Below are 23,882 nucleotides of genomic sequence, written 5' to 3' on the forward strand. Positions count from 1 at the left end.
AATGAGATTGCAGGTACAAGTGGCCATAATGAACTCTTCTCCGCAAGGTTACTGGGCTTTTATAAATAGGGTGAGAAGCATAGATATCTTGGAGAGGCTCTGGGTAGTGCCACTGACTGTTTGCATTGAGAGGTGCCAATTGAGATGGTTTGGGCATCTGATACAAATGCTTCCCAGATGCTTCCCCATGTAGGTTTTATGGGCACAACCAACTGAGAGGAGACCCTGGGGAAGACACTGGGCTCACTGGGAGGATTATATTTCTCAAATGGCCTGGGAACACCTGTGTTCCACAAGTGTGGTTGGGGAAAAGGAAGTATGGGCCTCACTGATAACACTGTTGCCCCCGCAACCCAGTTTCAGATGGAAAATGTATGAATGATCGAATAAACTTAAGAGTTTATGTTCACTTACATGAAAAGATTTAAATTTTCAGTCCACTATTCATTTTATGAGCAGCACCACAAAATTAAATATAATAAAAATCCTGTTATTGTTTTATTTGTACAAATTGCTCTGTTTTTAATTTCACTGAATTAAAGTGGCAGTTTTTTTATTTCTCTTCTCATTTCTTTTTTTTACCTCATATTAGGTTGCACTACAGGTAGGAGGTCATGGTGAGCGGCTTCACCAGTGCAGAGAAGTAGTAGTGACAACTTTCAAGACTATACCTGTACAGGTGGATGGAGAGCCTTGTCGACTAGCACCTTCTACCCTGCATATTTCTCTTAGAAACCAAGCCAACATGGTGCAGAAGATTAAGAGACGCACGTCTGTTCCTCTTCTAAATGAGTGAGTGGTAGGGGACTTAAAGCTGTTGTGTGCTTAGCAAATTTGGGTTCATATAATTAAACTTGCATGCTCTAGTTGTTGCATTGTGTTAATCAGCAATCCATCAAAAGTCAATATATTTGTTTCTGGAATGCTGCTGTGGTTACTCAGTTCCCTTACATTCAGCTATGTGTGATCCCCAAAGGGAATGTTGGAGTAAAACTACCATAATTTCAAATTATTTTCATCTACTAAAAATCTTAAGCAGAATCTATGGCTGAGCCCATACTGGACTACCTCCAGGCTATTGATGATGTTAATTTACTGTCACCTTAAGCATGATATGAAAATAATACATTAAAAGAAAGCTGCTCAGTGGCATCACAAGTGGGCTACTGTTCAAAAAGACCTTGCATGTTTTATGCCAAACATTGTAAAGTCTTGAAATGATCTCTCAGTCACATTCTACAAAATGAAGCATTGCCTATATCATGTTCATGAATTAAATTATGGAATAAAGCTAAATGCAGTTCATAAATAAATAATTTAAAAATTTAATCCTAAACAGTTAAGCTCTATACTTGACTCCTTGACCACTGATGAATCAATCTACATTATAAATCATTCTGCACCTTGTAATTTTGCAAGTTGCTGTGTGCTTATTTAGATTCACTATGTTGCCCATGTGCTTTTTAATTATAGGCTACATCCCACCACAACCTTAACCTAAATTAAGGGGGCCTGACAATGTTACATTATTTTCTAACACTTTAAAGTTAGTCTGGAGGATTTTAGTATGGAAGAGAACAGTAAAGCAAATGTGTGCGATGTGAGACTTTGTGTAGCTAGGCCAATGTTACTTCCAGACAGTAGACCATAGTTTTGTGTACATAATCTATGAGACCACCAACATGTTTTTTATAAAGAGTACATCGATGTATTAAAGAGGCTGGTTTTGGGAGAACAGTACCAATTTAAGTTTTGTTCTTTTTGGCTGTTTAGTTTTTCATACTTTCTCAGGGGATTACAAATCCAAGCACTGAAATTAATATTAGGGCTAGTAACAATGAAGTATGCTAACCATTTTAACTGTGCCCAGTATATAAGAGATCTGTGAAGTAATACTGCAAGTGGTCTCTGACCCAAAGATGATAAGGATACTTCTAACAATACTATATGTATTAATAATTATAGTATAAGCTCTTATGACTGATCCTAGGTATACTTACAATGGGTGAAAATAAAACTAAAAAAGACAGGTTCTGCCAAAAATAAATAAACAAAGCATAGATGCCAAACAAAAAAGCTTTTTTTTATTATATTTCATTAAAAGTTACCATTTCTCTTTTGCGTTATCCAGTCCACACCTAAAATCATGTGATCTACAGTTTACATCTCAAAGATGAAAATAAGCTTGTTAAACCAGTTGAGGACACAAATTTATTTTCCAGTATATCAGGTTTAGTTTTAAATATCTATACATTTAAATTATGTTCACTGAAATATTTAGATTTTGAAACACAGAAAGAGTTTAGAATATGTGCTATCATTGTTCTTACCTATATTGTAGTGAATTGGAAAAGAGCTGGTAATGAACTCTGAAGAATTAATATATATATGTGTGGCTGTTAGTGTTAGAGAAAAATGATAAAATCATGCTATTTAAGGAGAATATTTATTATTAAAAATGTGTTTATTGTAATTAAATGTAATTACATACTGTATATGTGAAATGCAGAGTGTTAAATGTTGCAGGAAAAGGGTTAACAATTTGTATCTCTCAGTCCCAAAAAAGCACAAGTATATCTAGACAAATCCATAATTAATGTTGTTCTTATGACAGAATTTTTCTGCTTTGCTTTGCTGAATGGATCCTGGGAGAAAAAACAGAGGAGAAAGTGCCTGTGAAAAATCCTTATATGGAATTTTTCCTCATTTATCCCACTTACTGTATCACAGCACTAACCTAAATGACGTCACTGTTCTGTCACTGTTCATTATCTTTCATTACAGTTTGTTTCTCTGTCCAGTGCTAGTTTTTGGCAACCCTTACTTCTGTCTTCAAATACTATCTGATCTATTTACTCATAGTAAACATGACTTAGTCTTTATAAGTTTTCCTTAGACATTTTCTCCACCTTCACTGTAATATTTTTTCTGTTGTTCTGCTCAATCATGGCATTGTCTTTTTCCCTTTCTGTATGTCTCAACTATGCATCCTTTTGCTCTTTTTGCTCTTGCTCATAAACTTTAACCCGCATTGCTTTTGGACTGAAGTATTCAGAAGGTCTGTAATGCTGATGTGAGGCGTGTGTCTGCACCACCTGACTCCTTCAGTGTGTAAGTATGCATCGCTTCTGCCCCTCGTGATATATAACCTTAAGACAAATAGTTCTATTTTTAGTAGAAAAGTTTCCATTTTCCTTTGCTTCTTTGCTATCTGTATTTTTATTATGTATTATTATTATTACTAATTTGTATTTTTTTATTATTATTAATTGGTTATGTCTCAAATGTTACTGTCTGTTTTATTTTACACTGAATTTTAATAAATCAGTTTGTTTAATGCCTTTAACATTAGATTGAAAAATAATGTATGTTGTTATTTAAAGTGCTTTTTATTGTAACCAGTGTGGCAACTGTACCAAATACTAAATGTTAATGACTGCATAAAGAGAACATTCTCTAACAGTTATCTCAGAGGAGTTCAGGCTTTCCTACAATTAATAGTCAAGTTGTTAGTTTATAATTCTGAATTGCCCGTAATTCTGTTGGTGTGATTTTGTGTTTGTGTGCACAGAAATGGATTGTTCTACCATCATGAGCTGTTTCCTGCTTTCACTGTCTGCTGCCAGACTGTCGCTCCCAGCAATCATAAATTTTATTCCTGAGTAAAGAAAGTAGTAGGAAAATGGAAGATTACATACTCTCTCCCTGTGATTTGCCAGAAATATATTACAACATGACAGGGTCAGATTATAGCGACCTTGTGATATTTGTACTGCCACTGCAGCACAAGATGAATGTCTTGATAATACATTCATCACTTACTGCACAAGAAATTGACAAAGTCCTATACAAGCTAAATTCTTGGCTTTCATTAAGACCTGGTGGTCAGGCTTCTGTGTCATGGTACAAGTTTACTTTATGGAGTTGGCACAGAGGTAGTGTTGATGACAGTGGTTGTAGGAAAATAGAATTACTAAAGCTTTTTGGAAGTACAGGGGAACAACACATTGTGAGAACTGGCTGATTATAGACAGGCTGTCCAAACAACTACATCAATGCTTTCCACCATAAATGGAGATCTGGTGGCCTCCATGATTGGCCAGATAACACTCCATGCTTATAGCTTGCAGAAGAGGAACTGCATTCATGGAAAATAATTTAATTTAATTAATTACAAATGGCAAGAATTAATAATATACAACATTTAAATTATGAATTACCATATTAGTCAGTCAGTCAGTCATTCTCCAACCCCCTATATCCTAACACAGGGTCACGGGGGTCTGCTGGAGCCAATCCCAGCCAGCACAGGGCGCAAGGCAGGAACAAACCCCGGGCAGGGCGCCAGCCCACCACAGGGCACGCACACACACACACACACACACACACACACGCACACGCACACGCACACGCACACGCACACACACACACCAAGCACACACACTAGGGACAATTTCGGATTGCCAATGCACCTAACCTGCATGTCTTTGGACTGTGTGAGGAAACCGGAGCACCTGGAGGAAACCCATGGAGGAAAGACATGGGGAGAACATGCAAACTCCACGTAGGGAGGACCCGGAAAGTGAACCTAGGACTCCTTACTGCGAGGCAGCAGCGCTACCACTGTACCACCGTGGCGCTCTACCATATTATTGTCAATGATAGATATCTTACCATATCTAATATTGCTGTATTTTTCTTATACTATCATTTAAATTAAAGTGATATGTTAATTACAAAATGTAGCCATTAAAAGCTACACTGTCCATTGAAAATACTTCTTCTTTTGACTACTTCCATTAGGGGTCACCACAGGGGAACATCTTTTTCCATATCTTCCTGTCCTCTGCATCTTGCTCTGTTACACCCACCACCTTCATGTCCTCTCTCACCACATTTAGGCCTTCCTCTTTTCCACTTACCTGGCAACTCCATCCTTAATATCCTTCTCTGAATATACCCAGCATCTCTCCTCTGCACATGTCCAAAACAGCACAATCTCACCTCTCTGACTTTGTCTCCCAAACGTCCAACCTGAGCTGACCTTCTAACATACTAATTTCTAAGCCTGTCCATCTTTGTTTCACCCAAACCAAATATTATCATCTTTAACCCTGCCACTTCCAGCTCTGTCTCCTGTTTTTTGGTCAATGCCACCGTCTCCAACCCATATAACATAGCTAGTCTCACTATGGTGTTTTAGAACTTCCCTTTCCTTCTTGCCAGTACCCTTCTGTCACAAATCACTCCTGACACCCTTCTGCACCTACTCCATCATGTCTGCACTCTTTTCTTCACTTCTCTTCTACACTCTCCGTTACTCTGTACTGTTGATCCCAAGTATTTAAACTCATCCAACTTCAGCAACTCTACTCCCTGCATCCTCACCACTCCTCTGACCTCTCTCTCATTCACACACATGTATTCTGTCTTGTTCCTACTGACCTTCTTTCCTCTCCTCTGTAGAGGATATCTCCACCTCTTCATGGTCTCCTTGACCTTCTCCCTACTCTCGCTACAGATTAAAATGTCATCTGCAAACATCATAGTCCATTGGAACTCCTGTCTAATCTCGTCTGTCAACCAGTCCATCATCATTGCAAATAAGAAAGGCCTCAGAGCTCATCCCTGATTTAATCTCATTTCTACCGTGAATTCATCCTTCATTCCTACTACAGACCTCACCACTGTCATACTGCCCTTGTACATATCCTGTACCACTCTTACATACTTCTCTACCACTCCCAACATCTTCATACAGTACCACAATTCCTCTCTAGGAGTTGTGCCATATTATTTCTCTGAGTCCACAATGCAACTCCTTATGGCCTTCTCTATACTTCTCCATCAAAACTCTCAGAGCAAACTGTATGGCTGCAAACTCAGAGCAAATGCATCTGCAGTGCCCTTTCCCAGTATGAAACCATACTGCTGCTCACTAATCATCACCATTAACCTAGCTTCCACTACTTTTTCCCATAGCTTCATGCTGTGACTCATCAATTTTATCCCACTGTAGTTACTACAGTTCTGCACATCTCCCTTATTCTTAAATATCTGTACTAGTACACTTCTTCTCCACTCCTCAGGCATCCTCTCACTTTCCAAAATTGCATTAAACAATCTGGTTAAAAACTTCACTGCCATCTTTCCTAAACACCTCCATGCTTGGACAGGTATGTCATCTGGACCAACAGCCTTTCCATTTTTCATCCTCTTCATAGCCATCCTTACTTCCTCTTTGTTAATCCATTGCACTTCTTGATTCATTATCTCCCCATTATCCAACCTTCTATCTCTCTCATTCTCTTCCTTCATCTGCCTCTCAAAGTACTCTATCCATTTGCTCAACACACTCTCTTCACTTGTGAGTACATTTCCATCTTTATCCTTTACTACCCTAACCTGCTGCACATCTTTCCCAGCTCGGTCCCTCTGTCTACCCAATCGGTACAGGTCTTTTTCTCCCTCCTTAGTATCCAACCTCTCATACAACTCATCATATGCCTTTTCTTTAGACTTTGTCACCTCTCTCTTCACCTAGTGCCTTATCTCCTTGTACTCCTGTTTACTTTCTGCATCTCTCTGACTATCCTATTTGTTCTTCGACAACCTCTTCCTCCTTATACTCTCCTGTACTTTCCCATTCCACCACCAGGTTTCCTTATCCTCCTTCCGCTGTCCAGATGTCACACCAAACACCCTTCTAGCTGTCACCCTACTTCTGCTGTAGTTGCCCAGCTATTTGTTAACTCTTCACTGCCACCCACTGCCTGTCTTACCTCCTCCTCGAACTCAAACTTACAATCTTCCTTTTTCAACTTCCACCATTTGATCTTTGGCTCTGTCCTCACTCTCCGCCTCTTCTTGATATCCAACATCATCCTACAGACCACTATCCTATGCTGCTTAACTATGCTTACCCCTGCCACTGATTAACAGTTTCCAATCTCCTTCAGACTGATCCTACTGCATAGGAAATAATCTACCTGTATACATTTTCCTCCACTCTTGTATGTCACCCTGTGTACCTCCCTCTTCTTAAAATACATTTATTTTTTCCATAGCCATGTCCTTCCTTTTTGCAAAATCTACTACCATCTGACTTCTGCATTCCTCTCATTGACACCATACCTACCCATCACCTCCTGACCTCCTCTGTTCCCTTCACCCACATGTCTATTGAAATCCACTCCAATCACCACTTTCTCTCCCTTGGGTACACTCTTCACCACCACTTCATCCAACTCACTCTAGAAATCTTCTTTCTCCTCCATTGCCCATCCAACTTGCAGGGCATATGCACTAACAGCATTCATTATCCTACCTTCAATTTCTAGCTTCATAATCATCACTCTGTCCGACACTCTTTTCACCTCCAAAATACTCTTGATATACTGTTCCTTCAGGATAACCCCTAACACATTTCTTTTCCCATCCACACCATGGTAGTACAATTTGAAACCACCTCTGATACACCTGGCTTTACTCCCCTTCCATCTTGTCTCTTGCATGCACAATATATCAATCTTCCTTCTTTCCATCATATCATCTCTCTCCCCTTATTAGTCATACTGCCAACATTCAAAGTTCCTACCTTCACTTCCACTGTCTTCACCTTCCTCTTCACCCTTTGTTTCCGCCAGCACCCTGTTGGTTAACAGTACTGGTTGCGGCCATTGTTAGCCCGGGCCTCGACCGATCCAGTATGGAAATCTGTATTGTTGTCCGCATATAGATCTGCCAAAATTTACCACCGGATGCCCTTCCTGACATAAACTTCCCTTTTTATCTGGACTTGGGACTGGCACGAAGAAACACACTGGTTTGTGCATTCCCTGTGGCTGGGTGTGTCCATTGAAAATAATAAAAAATAATATATCACATTTAAATTATTACATCATTAGTCCACATTGTTCTTTTTTGTTAACAAAAGCAAAAGGAAAATATATAATAATAAAAAAGTAGGTTCTAAAAGTACTTATCAAAAGTACTTACGTATTTAACTAGCCTAATGTAAATTACAATGCAGTCCTCATTTCTTAAAATTGGACACATTTCATTTTTCTGTTATCACAGATAAAACATTACTTCTTGCTCTTGCATGTCTCTGATATATATTTTTTATTTTACAATAATAAAATAAAACTTTAAACCTTTCCAAATTATCCCATATGCTTCACATTTAAAGTCACATGTACTCATGAGCCATCACAGATGTTCTCAGCAACCAGTTCTGCAGGCTGCTTATAGTGCACACATTCTCCAGGATTGCCAAAGTCCATCTTGAGCCAAGATTTTTAAATAAGACTTTTTCAAGAGAGGTTTATTATTCATCTAAGCTTCGATTTCATAAGCATGGTTTTTGAAATGCACCCATGGTCTTAGCCTTTTGGTGTTCAAAATAAACTAGACACATAGTGTTCCATCCATCCATCCATTCTCTTCCGCTTATCCGAGGTCGGGTCGCGGGGGCAGCAGCTTGAGCAGAGATGCCCAGACTTCCCTCTCCTTGGCCACTTCTTCTAGCTCTTCCGGGGGAATCCCAAGGCGTTCCCAGGCCAGCCGAGAGACATAGTCCCTCCAGCGTGTTGGAGAAGAAAATCAATATTGATTATTTACGTCCCAATATGCAAGTATTATTCATGCACTGAGAATAAATATCACTATGAGGAGCATTACAGGCCTTTTTCCCTTGCAATTTGTTAACAAAGAACTTTACTATTATGTGAGAACTGAATCGTATTTAACACATTTTTTCTTGTGCATCAAAGTTTAATTTATTATGAAAACAGAACATTAATGGTCTATCTCATGACAACATATATTTATTCAAGTCCAAGAATTTTTTTTTCTAATCTAATTATTGCTTGATAGTCTCTTATTAATTCAGTAGTTTTTTTTGTGGATTTCATTTCATTTAATGGCTGAACTAGTTTATCTTTATCCCTTTTTTGTACATGGGCACTGATATATTGCCTTAGCACTGATGCATATTGTTAATGATGGTATGCTGATTTTCCATGGCACAGGGCTGCTTCCAAAGAAGGTCATATGTACACCTGATGAACTTTGATTAATGTAAAGAAAGGACTTTTGCAAATTCTCTTTACTTTTAACAATGAATCGTGTTTTTTTGTTTTGCCATTGATGTATCAATGGTTCTGATTCTTATTATTAACACCTGCCACACTGGCTGTTCTTCACTTTAATTCTTTAGCTAGTTTGTATTTCTGCTGCTCAAACCTGCAGATCATTTGATTCAAAAGGTTTGTAGTACAGCCCTACAACAAACAGAAAGAGGCTCATCTCACAAGCACTCCCCCAGGTCTAAATTTAGACATTAATTGATGTGTGTTTTAGTTACCATAACTACATATTGCTGGTATTACTGTGTAGACTGAGATACTGAGAAGATATACTTGAAATCCACTTACAAAATTAAAAAAATAATTAATTGGGATTCCAGGAATGGTTCAAACATCAGGTTGAAGTCCCCAATGCTATAATGTTTCTTTGTGTCTAACTCTGGTGAATAATGTACATGTAAGTTCTTTAACATATCTTTACCATCTGATTTAAGATAAGAATTGTTTCAGTTAATAACAAATATAAAATTTACAACTTTCTGTGCTGTGAATGAGATATTTCTTCAGTCCCTGAAATTAATTAGTTTGATCACCGAAAACAGTTACAACTTCGGCAAAGAGAATGAAGCAGACTGGAAGGGCTTTTGAATGCAAGTCAATCAAGGAAATAAAGAAGCGCAGAGAGTGAAGAAATTAAATAAAATCCATTTTGGCCACATTATTTCCAGGATCTACAGGAGACTAGAGAATTTTCAGTATTCATGTAAAAACAGGTCAAGTAGTAGTAGTAGTACTTGCACATATACAGAGTACTGTGAAATTCTTGCATGTATCATAAAACAGTGTACAGTATAAAGTATTTTTTCATTTATATGATTCATATGTGACTGTGCAGATTTGTTATAAATGATATAAAATGTACAGTAACATTGTAAATTACATTTTTATTATTTCACTTTTCAAAATAAATCAATAAATTAATGCTAAAAATGGTAGAAGGCAGCACAGTTGTTAGTGCTGTCGCCTCATCCCTCCAAGACTTTGACTTATATTCCAACCCTATTTATTATGTAGGTGGTGTTGGTACATTCCTCCTCGTTTATGTTTTTTTTTTTTCTTTTTATGGGTAATATGATCTGCCATCACATTTCAAAAATGTTTTTAAGTTGTTTTCTTTAAATCAAGCTGGTTTGAGTGAGTGTGAATATAAGGCTGCCATGTGATGATTCTTGTTTTTTGATTTATTCTTGCTTCATGTACATTGCTCACATAGTAGTCTCAAAATTATTGAAACACTACATTGAAACAAGCTGTCCTGGACAGGTGTACAGACTAATACTTATGTTAAACACATTAAAAATAAATTAGAAGATGGTCAATACAAGGCAAGTATATAAGATAATACAACTATTTGAGAGGTCATTACTGAATACGTTAAAATGAAATAACATTTTCAAAAATTGTTGTGAAATGTAGGCAGAAAATGATTCATAATTAGCTTAGATGTTATTTAGAGTGTTGAAACAATTCCTGAATTTCAGAGGTCTTAAGTTACGCAGAATAAGAACCATCTGGGTTGATCACCTCAAGATATCTGAATAGCATGGACTGGACTTCAAAGCATTTGAGATGTTATACAGTAGAAGTTTAATAAAGCATGCAGGGCTATGGAAACAGGTGCTCAGAACTCTTTGTTTATCTTCATTATCCTGAATTACACAAGGAGGCCGAGTGTTTGATCATTTGAATGGTAGTAATGGCTGAGCAGCTGCATGTTGTTTAAACAGTAGTACATTCAGCTTTTACCATGTAAAAGAATATATTATTGTTGTTTAATGGGCTTCAGTAACCATGGAATAGTACTGGAACATCTAAGAAAGACAGGGCATGAAAATAACAGAATATATAGACAAGTAAAAATTGTGACTGCATTAGATGAGCAGTATTGAAGGAAAATAATACTATTAGCATGTCATAATATATTAGACTGTTTACAAATTCAGCTCTTGTTTACTGTATGTGTAAAGATTTCTCCTACATGTGTTTTGATACTGAGCATCAATCACAAAAGTTATTATTTTCATGCTGTAACATTCAAGATCATGATAGATTAATTTATTATTAAATAATAAATTCATTTGAATCACAGCTTATGTTATCTGTATAATGTATTTAATTATACGTGAACTTCGAGTGTTTTATTCATCATTCTTTCTTTTTGTCCTTTTTTGTAGTCCACATTCTCTTCCTGAACGTTTGCGGATTCGAGTGAACAGAATTAGCCTCAATGATTACGAAGTTCTGCAGTTTGACAAAAACCGACTGCGAGAAATATGTAAGTGAAAAGGCGAGAAGCAATTATGTAATACCATGAAACAAAAATAAAGAGTGCATTAATCCAAGAAAGTTATAGGGGGCATGTTCCCTGTTCAGCAGTTATAAAAATGATTAATTATTCTTCTTAGGTTCTTTATTATAAACATTGTTTTCTTATTCAACCTTATGCCTTATGATTGAAATACAGTTATACACTAGAAACAGGATTTCAATCCCAAGACTTTAATATTTTGTAAAGCTACATTTTGTAGCAATGGAGTAAGTACTGTATGTCCCAGCTTTGCATGCTGTAGGCAGTGATGGCTGATCCTGCCAGGCAAATTTCCTCAAGGTTGTATAGATTAGCTGGGTGATGCTTGTGCTCCACAATTTTTACATGATATCACAGATTCAGTTGTAACTCAGTTGTAGGCCATTCACCTTTTTGTCCTTGAGTCTCTCCAAATTTACTTTGGCCTTGTGTTTAGGGCCACTGTCCTACCAAAAGCTGAATATTCACCCATGTTGTTTTACAGTGGCTTAAACAGGTTCACTTGCACTATTTTTTGTATTTGTACATACATTCTTCCTTCTGTGTTACCCAGATACCTAATCCCTGCTAATTATCATCCCCACAGCATAATTCTTCCAAATTGTATTTCACTTAAGATGGAGTTTTACATTTGTGGATAGTGTTACATACGCATCACAAATATTTCTTGGAACTTTGGCCAACTGTCTTGGCTTTATCTGACCAAATAACCTTTCCTAATGTCACAAGTGCACCATTCTCATGAATTTGATAAGCACCATTAATGGTTTCTTTTGTGCCACTCTCACTTACAGACTACATACATAGTGTTATGTAGAGTTCTTCATATGATTGACTGGCACATCTTCAGTTTCAACTTCTTGCAGCTCCTTCAAAGTGTTTGCTGGCCTTTCTGTGGTTTCACCTATGTGTCTCCTTGTTTTCTCAGGAACAATCTTTTACGGGCAGTAAATGGGTAGTCCACTTCCTGGTGATTGAGGCTAAAGTGGCCATTGGGAGGGCATTCAAACACTTGGATACTCTTTTGTGCAACTTTTCCTAATTTATGCTTTTGACTTCTTTAAAATGCTCTGTTGTTCAGATTCACAACCTGAATAATGGTCCTTTCTCTGTTTTGTTATTATGAAGAAAATGTATCAGTTATATAAAATGATTAATTGGTGGATACCTATTGTGGGTCATAGTGTGCTTGATATGCCATTGTTTTTTACCTGTGTAAACTTACAGCTTCAATAGCACAGAGACAGAATGCTTATGTAAGCAACAAATGTACTTTTTTCTTTATAATATTTCCTTTAACATAAATATTACATAAAAAAATTATAATAATTTTTATTTTTGTTGCTTTGAAATAAAGAATGACACACAGAACAACATTTCTATCTATAGGACTGTAGTGAGACCAGCTATGTTATATGGGTTGGAGACAGTGGCACTGACCAGAAAGCAGAAGACAGAGCTGGAGGTAGCAGAGTTAAAGATGCTAAGATTTGCATTGGGTGTGACAAGGATGGACAGGATTAGAAATGAGTACATTAGAGGCTCGGCTCAGGTTGAATGGTTCGGAGACAAAGTCAGAGAGGCAAGATTGCGTTGGTTTGGGCATGTGCAGAGGAGAGATGTTGGGTAGATCAGGAAAATGATGTTAAAGATAGAACTGCCGGGAAAGAGGAAAAGAGGAAGGCCTAAGAGAAGGTTTATGGATGTGGTGAAAGAAGACATGCATTTGATGGGTGTGACAGAGCAAGATACAGAGGACAGGAAGACATGGAAAATGATGATCCACTGTAGCAACTCCTAACGGGAGTAGCCAAAAGAAGAAGAAGATTTGTTATTCATTAAAAACAGGAGCATTAGTCAAGGGTCTAAATACTTATAAAAGGCAATGTACAGTAAAGCTTGCTATATCCCCTCACCTGAATGTTCTCATATACAGAGCCATTGATGTTAGAGGGGTAAAGCGCTAGCAAAGAGCAGAATGGTCCATATCAAATTTTATTCAGGAAATGGCAAAGACAAAACCTACAGAACGGACAGCTTTCTGCTACTATTCCACTCTATTCGTATAATCCTCCAAAGCCTCTACCACGTAATCCAAAAAAGTTCTTCTTGTACTGGACTCTTTTTCAGTTTTATGACTTTTAAGATGATCACTACTTGGTGGTCATTTTCATCTGCCTCACAGATCTTCTAGACTCAAAAGATCAGAGTGTGTTTAGTTTGAATTGATAGTGGATGCCTCTGGTTTCGAGTTGAACTCACAGCTCCACAAGACCTTTTCTGGGAGGTCAGTGACTTGGATTTAATTGAAGACCTTAGTACTGGGGAAAGCTGCATGAACTTGTGGCGAAAAGATAGTTGACGGCTGTCACAATGGTTTCCACAAGTCACACTATTTGGCACCAATGAGAAGCTGTTCAGTCCTCTGTAGGGTTAGCAAGATGATATCTAGTATAACTAAGAAATACCAGCAGGCCAAGAAAGTGACAGCTGCAGCAGTGGCTAAAGTGAAGGCCCATGTGTCAGAGGAATTTGGTGATACCCAGAAGTATGGCTTTTGTGCAGCCTGAAAGGGGTTGTAGTAAAGTATCTGATGATTTAGGTAAGGCAGACAGGATGTTGCCTAGAGTGTTCTTTGCAAGAGTGTAAAACCATAAAACTTAACTGAGGATAATGTCTTAGGTAAAACTTCATTTAAAATAATGCACCTTTATTCAGTGCAGTACAAAACAGATATCTGAAGACAGCAAAAATATCCTGACCATTGCCTTTTGCTTATTTATATACACTATTTAGTTACTTTATTGCTCCATCTGTCCATTATCTGGATGACTTACAAGTTGGGGCCTCTGCTATTATATACAGTATACTACATAAACATTGAAGGAGTAAGAGGGAGAATATGTTATGGAATTTAATATAAAATTAAATGAATGCATGGAAATCTATTGTAAAAATTAAAGAAATGTACAAAATACCAGCTTCTGTAGCCGAGGATCAGACCGCCAAGGTCCCCGCCTTCGGCCACCACCCAACTCACACTGCACCCGACCTCCTTGGCCCCTCCCATAGGTGGTGAGCCCATGGGAAGGGGGACCTATGTTGCCTCTTCGGGCTGTGCCCGGCCGAGCCCCATGGGTGCAGGCCCGGCCACCAGGCGCTCGCCATCGAGCCCCACCTCCAGGCCTGGCTCCAGAGTGGGGCCCCGGTGACCCGCGTCCGGGCGAGGGAAAACGCCGTCCAAAATTGTTTTTCTTCATAGTAGGTATTGTTTAACCGCTCTTTGTCTCATCCCTCACCTAGGACCAGTTTGCCTTGGGTGGCCCTACCAGGGGCATAAAGCCCCGGACAACAGAGCTCCTAGGATCATTGGGACACGCAAACCCCTCCACCACGATAAGGTGGCGGTTAAAGGAGGGGAGGGGCTCAGAGTAGAGCCGCTGCTCCTTCGCATCGAGAGGAGTCAGATGAGGTGGCTCGGGCATCTGATCAGGATGCCTCCTGGACGCCTCCCTGGTGAGGTGTTCTGGGCACGTCTGACCGGGAGGAGGCCCCGGGGAAGACCCAGGACACGCTGGAGGGACTATGTCTCTTGACTGGCCTGGGAACGCCTTAGGATTCTCCCGGAAGAGCTAGAAGAAGTGGCTGGGGAGAGGGAAGTCTGGGCATCTCTGCTCAAGCTGCTGCCCCCGCGACCCGACCTCGGATAAGCGGGAGACAATGGATGGATGGATGGACAAAATACCATTGTAAACAACAATAACATTTAGCAGTTAGATGTCAAATTTGTATAAACAATTGCTGAAATGTCTACAGTATGTCACAGATATGTGAATGCTCAAATTTAATTCTCATATTTAAATCAACATAAATAATACTACACAGTACTGCTGCCTTACAACTCTGGAATCCTGGGTTCAAATCTTGGCCAAGCACTGTCTTTGTGGCATTTACACATGTTTCTCATGTCTGCCTAGCTGTTTCTCCAGATGCACATGTTTGGCCAATAAGAGTATCTTAGCTTAATTGCTGTCTGTTGTCACAAGAATGAATCACAGACATCATGAAGGTTTGGGGCAGCCACCCGTATATTGTTCCATGGCTGCAAAATGAGTTAATGTGAACAGAGCTGTTCACAGATTTAAGTCCAAAACAGAACTAATGTTATTGAGGTAAGATGGCGGCTTTAAAGGCCAGTAAAGGAAATTACATCATTGGGGCCGTAACTGGAAGTGATGTCTTTGGGACCGGAAGTGACGTCTTCATTGGCTCCAGAAATGGAAGTGACGTCATCAATGGCGCCGGTACCCTGCAGGATTTCCCATGGATGGTCTTTAAGAGATTGAGAGAGACAGTCAGCACACCCCACCACACCCTGGTCTGGCATGGAAGTCATTTAGGCCCTTCAGGTGTCTCCCAATCACACGTATGACACTGTAAATCTCACTAGTATAAAGAACTGCAAGAGTGTGTGTGCGTGAATGTGCCCAATGATATAGTACTACCATGTCCAGAGTTGATCCTGCCACCACCCAATTTTGCCTTTATAGAAACCAATTTTCAATCCTCAACCAGATGTGCATGAAAAGAAAACAATGGATAAATTAATAATATTATCTATAAAATCCATTATTTTTAAACCATACTGATGTAAATGCTGGAAAGTGCCTCATGTACTGCAAATAAACCTCCACAGTTACAATATTGATTTAGCAGAGGGTGTTGTGCTACTTGGTGTCCGCTGACTTGGCATTGTTCTAGTGGGTTTCTTTCCTGGCTTGCTCTTTTCTATCAGTGTGTCCTATATCAACCAACATGAAGGGTTCCTTAAGCAAAATTGAATGTTCTAACTTATTTCATTAGTGGAACAGCCTAGATATGTACTTGGTGGATGGATTGACTGTGTTACTTGTCTCACCCTGCTTCAGTTTTGTTTGAGCAAACTATCTCATTCCTAGCAACATTTGTGATTTCTTGCTACCTCATTTAAGAACATTTCCTGGATTTTTGTCCTTTCAGGTTTATCCTAATATGCTTATGGAGTTCAATGAGTTCATATCTAAACTTTAAATGTTTCTTTTCCTAAGAACTGGTGTTATAAATAGAGTTTCCTTCAAGGCCAAATAGACGTGGCCTCCAAAAACAGCTTTGAAGCAGGCCACATACCTATCTGGACTGCTAGCAGAGGCTCACCATACGTCTTTCAAAGGCACCTGCTAGCTTCAGGTAGAGCATAAAAATCTGAAAATCCACAACAAAAGCCCCACAAGGAAAAGGGTAACCATCAACCTCTGGCTTGTGCACAGAAGAGCAACAAAAATCATTATAAGTTAAACATTTATTACAAGAATATCAGAAATACAAAGAAAAGATCAAAAAACAAAAAAGAGAAATACTGGAGGTGACTTAAAATCAATCCACAATAAACAAAGTCCAGATCACAGACTAGTAATTAGAATCCTTACGATTAAACAAAAATAATGAAAAAATAAAAAACAGAAAGTTCAATACTAAAAATAGCAATACTCACCACCAAACACAAATGCTTCCCAACTTTTGAGCTGTCTCACTTAGCATAAATAGCCTGAGGGAGTGCTCAGGAGTAGTAATGTCAAGGTGGCCCCTCCTCCTAGGGTTTCGCCCACAAAGACTAAGGAACATAACTACATTTAAAGCAACAGTACATAATTACAACATCAAACATGAAATCAACAGAAAAAACACAAAGATAAAAAAGAAATTAAAATGAGAAATAACAACAATTAAACATGAAATACACACAATTTCAGCCCAGTACATAACAACTGGAAGCTAGCAAATATTATTCCACTGTATAAAAAACGTGATTGGTCTGATATAAGTAACTATAGGTTAGTAAGGTTGATGTACATCACAGGTAAATCATTGGAAGTAATTAATAAAGGAAAAAAATCAGGTATTACAAAGCAAGTAAAGATGAATTAGTGAATAGACTGTAGATTTAGACATGGAAGATTGTGTTTCACTAATATTCTGGAATTATACGAGGAAGAAACGTATACTTGCAGAGAGGTGCATGTGATATTGATGGATATTCCAAAAGCTTTAGAGAAATTCCCACATGAGGGGTTTGTGATCAAACTAAATGAAGTGGGAGTTCAACACACTGTGTGTACACAGTACAAAATTAACTTAAACACCAGGAACAAACATTTTCAGAGTTGCCTTAGGTGATGATAAAAAAGATGATCCATAGAGATCAATGCTGGGGTTGCTACTTTTTTAATATACTGTAAATAAGCAATCTTGAAAAAAATATAAAATTCCAGTTAGTCAAGTTTGCAGGTGATACTAAACTTGGAGGAAGTCCATAATGTTGATTCAGCTAAATCATTACAGATGGCCCAGGAGAGAATTAAGGGGCAGAGATGTAGCAAATGAGATTTAATGTAAGTAAATGTACATGTACAATGCAAGTGTTACATGTAGTAAGGAAAATATTAGATTTGAATGCATAATGGCAGATTTGAAACTTTGAAGTACACCTCAGGAGATGGAATGAATTAAAAGACCTTGTCTAGAAAGTCCTACTTTAATGACATTCAGAGCTTGACTGTGTTATTTTGAAGAAATTATGTGAATTTGATTGATAAGTTTGTTGGACTGAATGTTGTGTTGTCATCAAAATTGTGCTAAAAGTTAATTTATTACTGCTTTTAAAATAGTGAAAATCTAACAAATGCTAACTGAATTAAAAGAAGAATGCATTTGGGTTTGTTTTCATCAGTCATTTATTTCTTCCCTAGCAATCCCTGTGGGAATCATTGTTATACGAGGAGACTGTGATCTTGAGACCTGCAGACTCTACATCAACCGTCTTCAAGAGGTAAAAATTCAAGATACTGTGTGAAAAGAGTCTCAGAACAAGATGTAGTGAAAATTAAAGTGAAAGCTTATTTTGAGTCTAAGTTAAACACAGATTATCAGTTTTCTTTTCAATTTTAATAAGTGTCATGTAATTTAGGCAATCTTTTATTATTATTATCATTACTAGGGGGCTTCGTCCCCTGCTTGCTTTGCTCGCCAACCCCCGTTTTTGCTTTTCCAGATACACACTTTTAAGATATTTTTTTCTTTGAATTGTTGCTATTTCATTAGCTTCACTTTTATTTCAGAACTTGTGTAAAAACAATATTTGGAATCTTTTAAGTCCCAATATGCTGAATCTTTTAAATGAGGTCAGTGAGACATGTGTTTAATGACTTTGTACCATAATTCAGGATAGGTTTCTCTGTTTAGAATTTCAGCACAGACAAAGCGATCTACATCATCAGCAGTTAATAATTTTTTTTGCAAAGTAACCAATAAATGCATGTGAGGTAAAACACGTTTCTGAAATTCTCTGACTTAAACTTCAAAGCCTTACAAAATTTGCATACTTCTAACATATCACCGGTGTCCAAATATTTGATCTCTATTCGCCTTTTAGTTATTTCTCTGAATAATAATTTCTTTTTTTTTGCACTACTGCGATGTTTACTTTCTTTTTTTGACACTGTTCATTTTTTTCTGCTTTCATATTCTGTATCTTGCTCTGCATGTGTTTCGCGCCTACGTTTTTTTGAGTCTTTTGAATTCCAGTTTTCATTATCTCGACCTGCTCTGCATGTGTTTGGCCCCTTTGTTTTGTAACCTCTGTATGACGTTTTACTTTGTTTTCTACTTTGTCCTTTATTTCTGACCTCTCTTTGTCCTGCTTTTTCTTCAATGACACCTGGTCCCTGGTGATTATTTTCCCTTTGTCGAGTAATAATTTCCGTTTGTTGCACTACTGCGATCTTTAGTTTCTTTTTTTTATACTTTCTAATTTTCCTACTTTCATATTCTTTAACTTTCTCCACATTTGTATCGTGCATACGTTTTTTTTTTTTTGAGCCTTTTGAATTCCACTGCTTTCATAATCTGCTCTGTGTGTATAGCACCAACATTTGTGAACGTGTTTATGAAGTTCTACTTTGATTTTTACTCTGTCTTTTAATTCTGAGCCCAATTGGACGTGTTTTGTTTCAATTCCACTTGTTACGTGCTTATAATTGCTTTCCTTATTTTCTGAATTTGCACCTAGATTACTTTTTTTTTTTTGCTCTTTTTTCACTCCAATGCGTTTGAGTCTCTTTTCTCCGTGCTGCTTTCTTCTTCGCTTAGTCGTCAACATTTCATTTTTGACGTATTGTCCTTATACGCTTGATATGCGCTTAGACCATGGATCTGTGTGTGCTCAAATCCTTCACATGACTGAATGTTTTGCTGCCCCGTTGTCTTATTTGATATTGACTGTAAGTAAGGCGTGTCTTGCAAGAATCTCATGTTCTGCGTCATCGCGAGACGGTCCTGGGTCAATCTCTTGGCACAAAGTCTCATGTTTAAAGTCCTCGCAGGTCTTTTAACTGTCTTCTGTGATCTTAACGTGAAGATCACATCTCGACGCCCTACTGTTTCTCTCCAGGATTTTTTTTATAATAGAGAGATTATTATTAAAACCACATACCGTATCTCCCAAAGCCACAAAATAAAAAATAAATAAGTAGTCAAGAGCGAAAAATAAATTGTTTTAATGTTAACAATTTAATTTCAAAATGGAGAAAAATATATCTCTCCTATAGTTTGTTTTATTATACAGTACATATACTGTATTATACATATCTAAGCACATAACATTAATACCAGTTCATGTATCAATGTTCAGTAGGGAAAAAATTCACATTATAACAAAAATAATAATAAAGATGTTCACAGATAACTATGCAGAAAAATCAGGCTTTCTCATATTTCTCATATGTGTAATAAATTATAAGGTGTTTCACACTGCCTCTTTCCTATTTTTGGATTGATATGCATTTAAACTAAGATGTATCCTAAAATGTAACCTATAAATGTAGAATAACCTCCTATGATCTGCTAAGGCCATTTCTGTTTTCTGTCCTTTACATGCCCATTATGAGTCCATAATAATGTTTTTTTCCTTAACTTCATCTCTGCCTCCCCCCATTCTCAGATACTTCGCTTTACTTTTGGTATTTCTTTTTTTTTAAATCTCAAAATGATGCCTGCATTGATTACTGTTGTATCTGTTTTAAATAATCTTCTGTTTTATTATTCTCAATTCCAATATAGGCTGGTATTAATAAAAAAAAATTAATGATTATGTCTGTCAGTATTACATGGATCATAAAAGGTAAATTTTGAAATACTGTTGGACAGAAGAACCTAAAATAATTTTATTAATTCAAATAAGATTCAGATTTGTTAGACAAGCTTTTCGTTAAACAAACATTAATGCAGAATCAATCAAACCCAGAGGAGTAAGTTCTAAATTTTCTAATCTGTTAAGACAGAAAATCATAACTAATTTCTTAAATGAAATGCCCTTTATCCTCTCTAATTAATTACTGTTGTCAACCCATATCTAATTAGATAATAAGCCATGGACGTTTTAATGCTCTTACATTTTAAGAAAATAAAACACCTACATTCTGAGCCTGTTGGCCTATTGTTTAACTCCAACAGATATCGGTATGCCTTTCCTTCTTCGATATTCCCAGCTATTTTAAATTTTTTTATATTAACTCAATTATGTTTAATTTGATATCAACTTACACATTTAAATTTAAAATTTGCTTCTGTAGATCAAAGGCTCTCACCTCATTTTACTTATAAGGAAGAAATAGGGAGAGATGGGAAAGCTTCTAGAAGGAGTGACTAAATGTGATCCGATATTTTCTATAATTTCTTGCAGACATGCATGATACATTCTGTTCTTTAAAGTGTATTTTCTGAACAAATATATATTTCGTGGTTTCAGAAATTGCCAGATTCCACTTAATATTTTAGTTTTTAATTTGTACATAAAGATTCCTAGAGTTTTATGTCCTGTGTACATACAGTAGTACAATAAAATTTATACCTGCATATCTCCTTGGATTAGTGACAGTGATACAATACCATCAGAACATCCATCCACCCATTAACCAACCCGCTATATCCCAACTACAGAACAGTTTAATGTTATTTTTCACTTTCCAGGACTTGTACCCGGTGTCTTCTTCAGATTCACTACAAGTGCATTATCCAGTAAGTATTTCATACTTAAACCTTCAAATTTTTATATATTTTTGTTACGTTAGAAATTTAAAGTAGCCAGCTATATTAAGAACAAAGGATTAGAGTGAAAGAATATGCTGGAAACAACTGTATTGCATATTAACTGGCTCTTGTACTTAACATGTCACATGTAAAAATTAAAGCAAACCTGAATGTGATTTTTGAAGGTTGGCAACTGAAAACATTTTTAACCCATAATAAAAAACTACGAACCCAAGATTTTTGGTTTCATGATATATCTTATAAAATTGTATAAAAGAGAATTTAAGATGGTGATGTTATACTGCCAGGAAATGATTGACAGAAAAGTTTTTATATAAGAAACTAGAAAAAGAGATGTTAGCCAAAAGACAAACAAGATTCATCATTGGAATGTCAGATATACACTATTGTGAAGCCAAAAATCTAAACTTAAAATTGTTGTCAAAAATACATAGAGTAGAAGTTGTTTTTATCACAAACATTAACTAAATAAAGGCAGGCGAATTCTTTTGTATATATCCACAAACTCAGATGAATAGGAAGTGTTTGCCATGACCTTTACACCCATAGCTTAAAAAATGAGCCTGTCACCTCACCAATGATTACTTCTGGCATGTCAGCATCAAACCCAGGAAGCATATCTGGGTCAAGCAGAACTTCCAGCTGGCAGGGGAGCATCCTCCCAGTAACAACCCCCAGTGGCCCCTGAGGATCCCAACAGGACTACACTGCAGAACTAACACCTGTGAGTGTCCCAATAGAAGTTATGCCGGATTAATGCTGTCACTCAGTGTATGGAGTAGCTCATAGTTCCTGGCAGTCTCGCCCTATCCTTCAAATATACCAGCCTTCTGATCAGGAAGGGAAATGATAACCATGCTGTATATATAATATACTGTATAAATATACAAAGGTATTGGCCACTGGCCACTTTACAATGTATGGTAGTTTGTGAATGTGAATAGCCTTCAACTCAAATTAAATACCATGCAGACGTGGTCAAGAGGTTTAATTGTTGGTCAAATAAACACTAGAAATGCCAAGACGTAAGATTTTAGAGATTGACCATGCTTTGGTCTAAGAAGTTCTGTGGGCAAAAACACCTTGTTTATGAGAAATGTCAGAGCAGAGTGGCCAGATTCTTTGAAAGTAACAAATAAAACTCAAATAATAAGATAACAGCACTTTTGGGATCTTCATGCAGATTGGCTATATAGCAGCAGGTGGACAGCTCAGAACGGCAACAAGTGGCTGCATTAGATGTGCAATAATCAAAACTGAACATCTGAAGATTTGAAAATTCACAACCTGTCTGATGAATCTCACTATCTGCTGTGTATATAATGTCAGAAGGTCCTTTAGATGGTCATTATAGAATCTGGCATAAATAGCTTCATGGTATAAATAGCACTATTCAATGTAACCATCCTGCCATTTTCCAGTAGTACTAACAGATGGTGGTAGTGTCATGGTGTGGAGAATATTTTCTTGGCACACACAATGTCTCTTACAACATCATTTGAAGGCCACAGCCTACTTACAGTGGATATTACTGCTAACCAGAAGCACCCTTTTATGGCAACAATCTCCCCTGTTTCAAATGGATAGTGTTAGCCAAATAATATGCAATGTCCAAACATACATCATCAAGCTGGGTCCATGAATATGACAGTGACTTCAGTAAGATCGAAAATTTGGCACAATCCTGAGATTTCCACTCAACAGATCAACTTTAGGAAGAGATAGAATAAGAAGTTTGGAGCATAAATTTGTGTTCAAAAATTTGCAGGAGCTGGGTGACAATACCAAGTAGGCATGGACCAAAACATCTAAACAGTGTTTCATGAAACCTGTTGAGTAAACACCTCAAACTATTCAGTCTTCTGGAGGCAAAATGTTTTTTTACGGTAAATGAAAGGTTTACCTAGAAATTGAAAACTGGGTATTGTTTGCATATATGGTACTAGCTGATTACCCAGTGGCTTCGCTCACTGAGCGCAAGGGAAAAAAACTAAAATGTAGTATTTATAAAATAAGTTTGTTAATTACCAATGTTATTTTTGAACAAATAAAGAGCACTTACAATAAATAGAAATTATATAAATATTAATTATTAAGTAGTAAAACATTTTGATAAAAGAATTTGAAGAAGATATAAGAAGTGTATAAATTATTAAACAGTCAAACATTAACATTTACAAAGTAAAGATACATTGAGTACTACTGTAGTGGTTTCGGGCAAACTACCTGCTTGACAACCTTGCACTATGTGCCTGTGATTTAAGCGAAAAATTATTCTGAGA

The 23,882-nt window shown here is 37.2% G+C and overlaps 1 protein-coding gene across 9 annotated transcripts in view; it reads left to right on the top strand.

The window, feature by feature from the left end:
• dgki (diacylglycerol kinase, iota) overlaps positions 1 to 23,882 on the top strand; it is a 268,192-nt gene that overhangs the window by 222,815 nt on the left and 21,495 nt on the right. For 6 of the 9 annotated variants that reach the window (XM_051933240.1, XM_028805890.2, XM_028805914.2 and 3 more), the window contains 5 exons: positions 593 to 792; positions 3,049 to 3,111; positions 11,324 to 11,424; positions 18,243 to 18,322; positions 21,520 to 21,567. In XM_051933240.1, coding sequence (XP_051789200.1) covers positions 593 to 792; positions 3,049 to 3,111; positions 11,324 to 11,424; positions 18,243 to 18,322; positions 21,520 to 21,567 — 492 coding nt within the window. The remainder of the gene's footprint in view (positions 1 to 592; positions 793 to 3,048; positions 3,112 to 11,323; positions 11,425 to 18,242; positions 18,323 to 21,519; positions 21,568 to 23,882) is intronic. The other 3 variants (XM_028805906.2, XM_051933262.1, XM_051933243.1) reach the window with 2 other exon arrangements.

The sequence above is a fragment of the Erpetoichthys calabaricus genome, chromosome 1 (assembly GCF_900747795.2).
Source record: "Erpetoichthys calabaricus chromosome 1, fErpCal1.3, whole genome shotgun sequence".
Taxonomy (NCBI): Eukaryota; Metazoa; Chordata; class Cladistia; order Polypteriformes; family Polypteridae; genus Erpetoichthys; species Erpetoichthys calabaricus.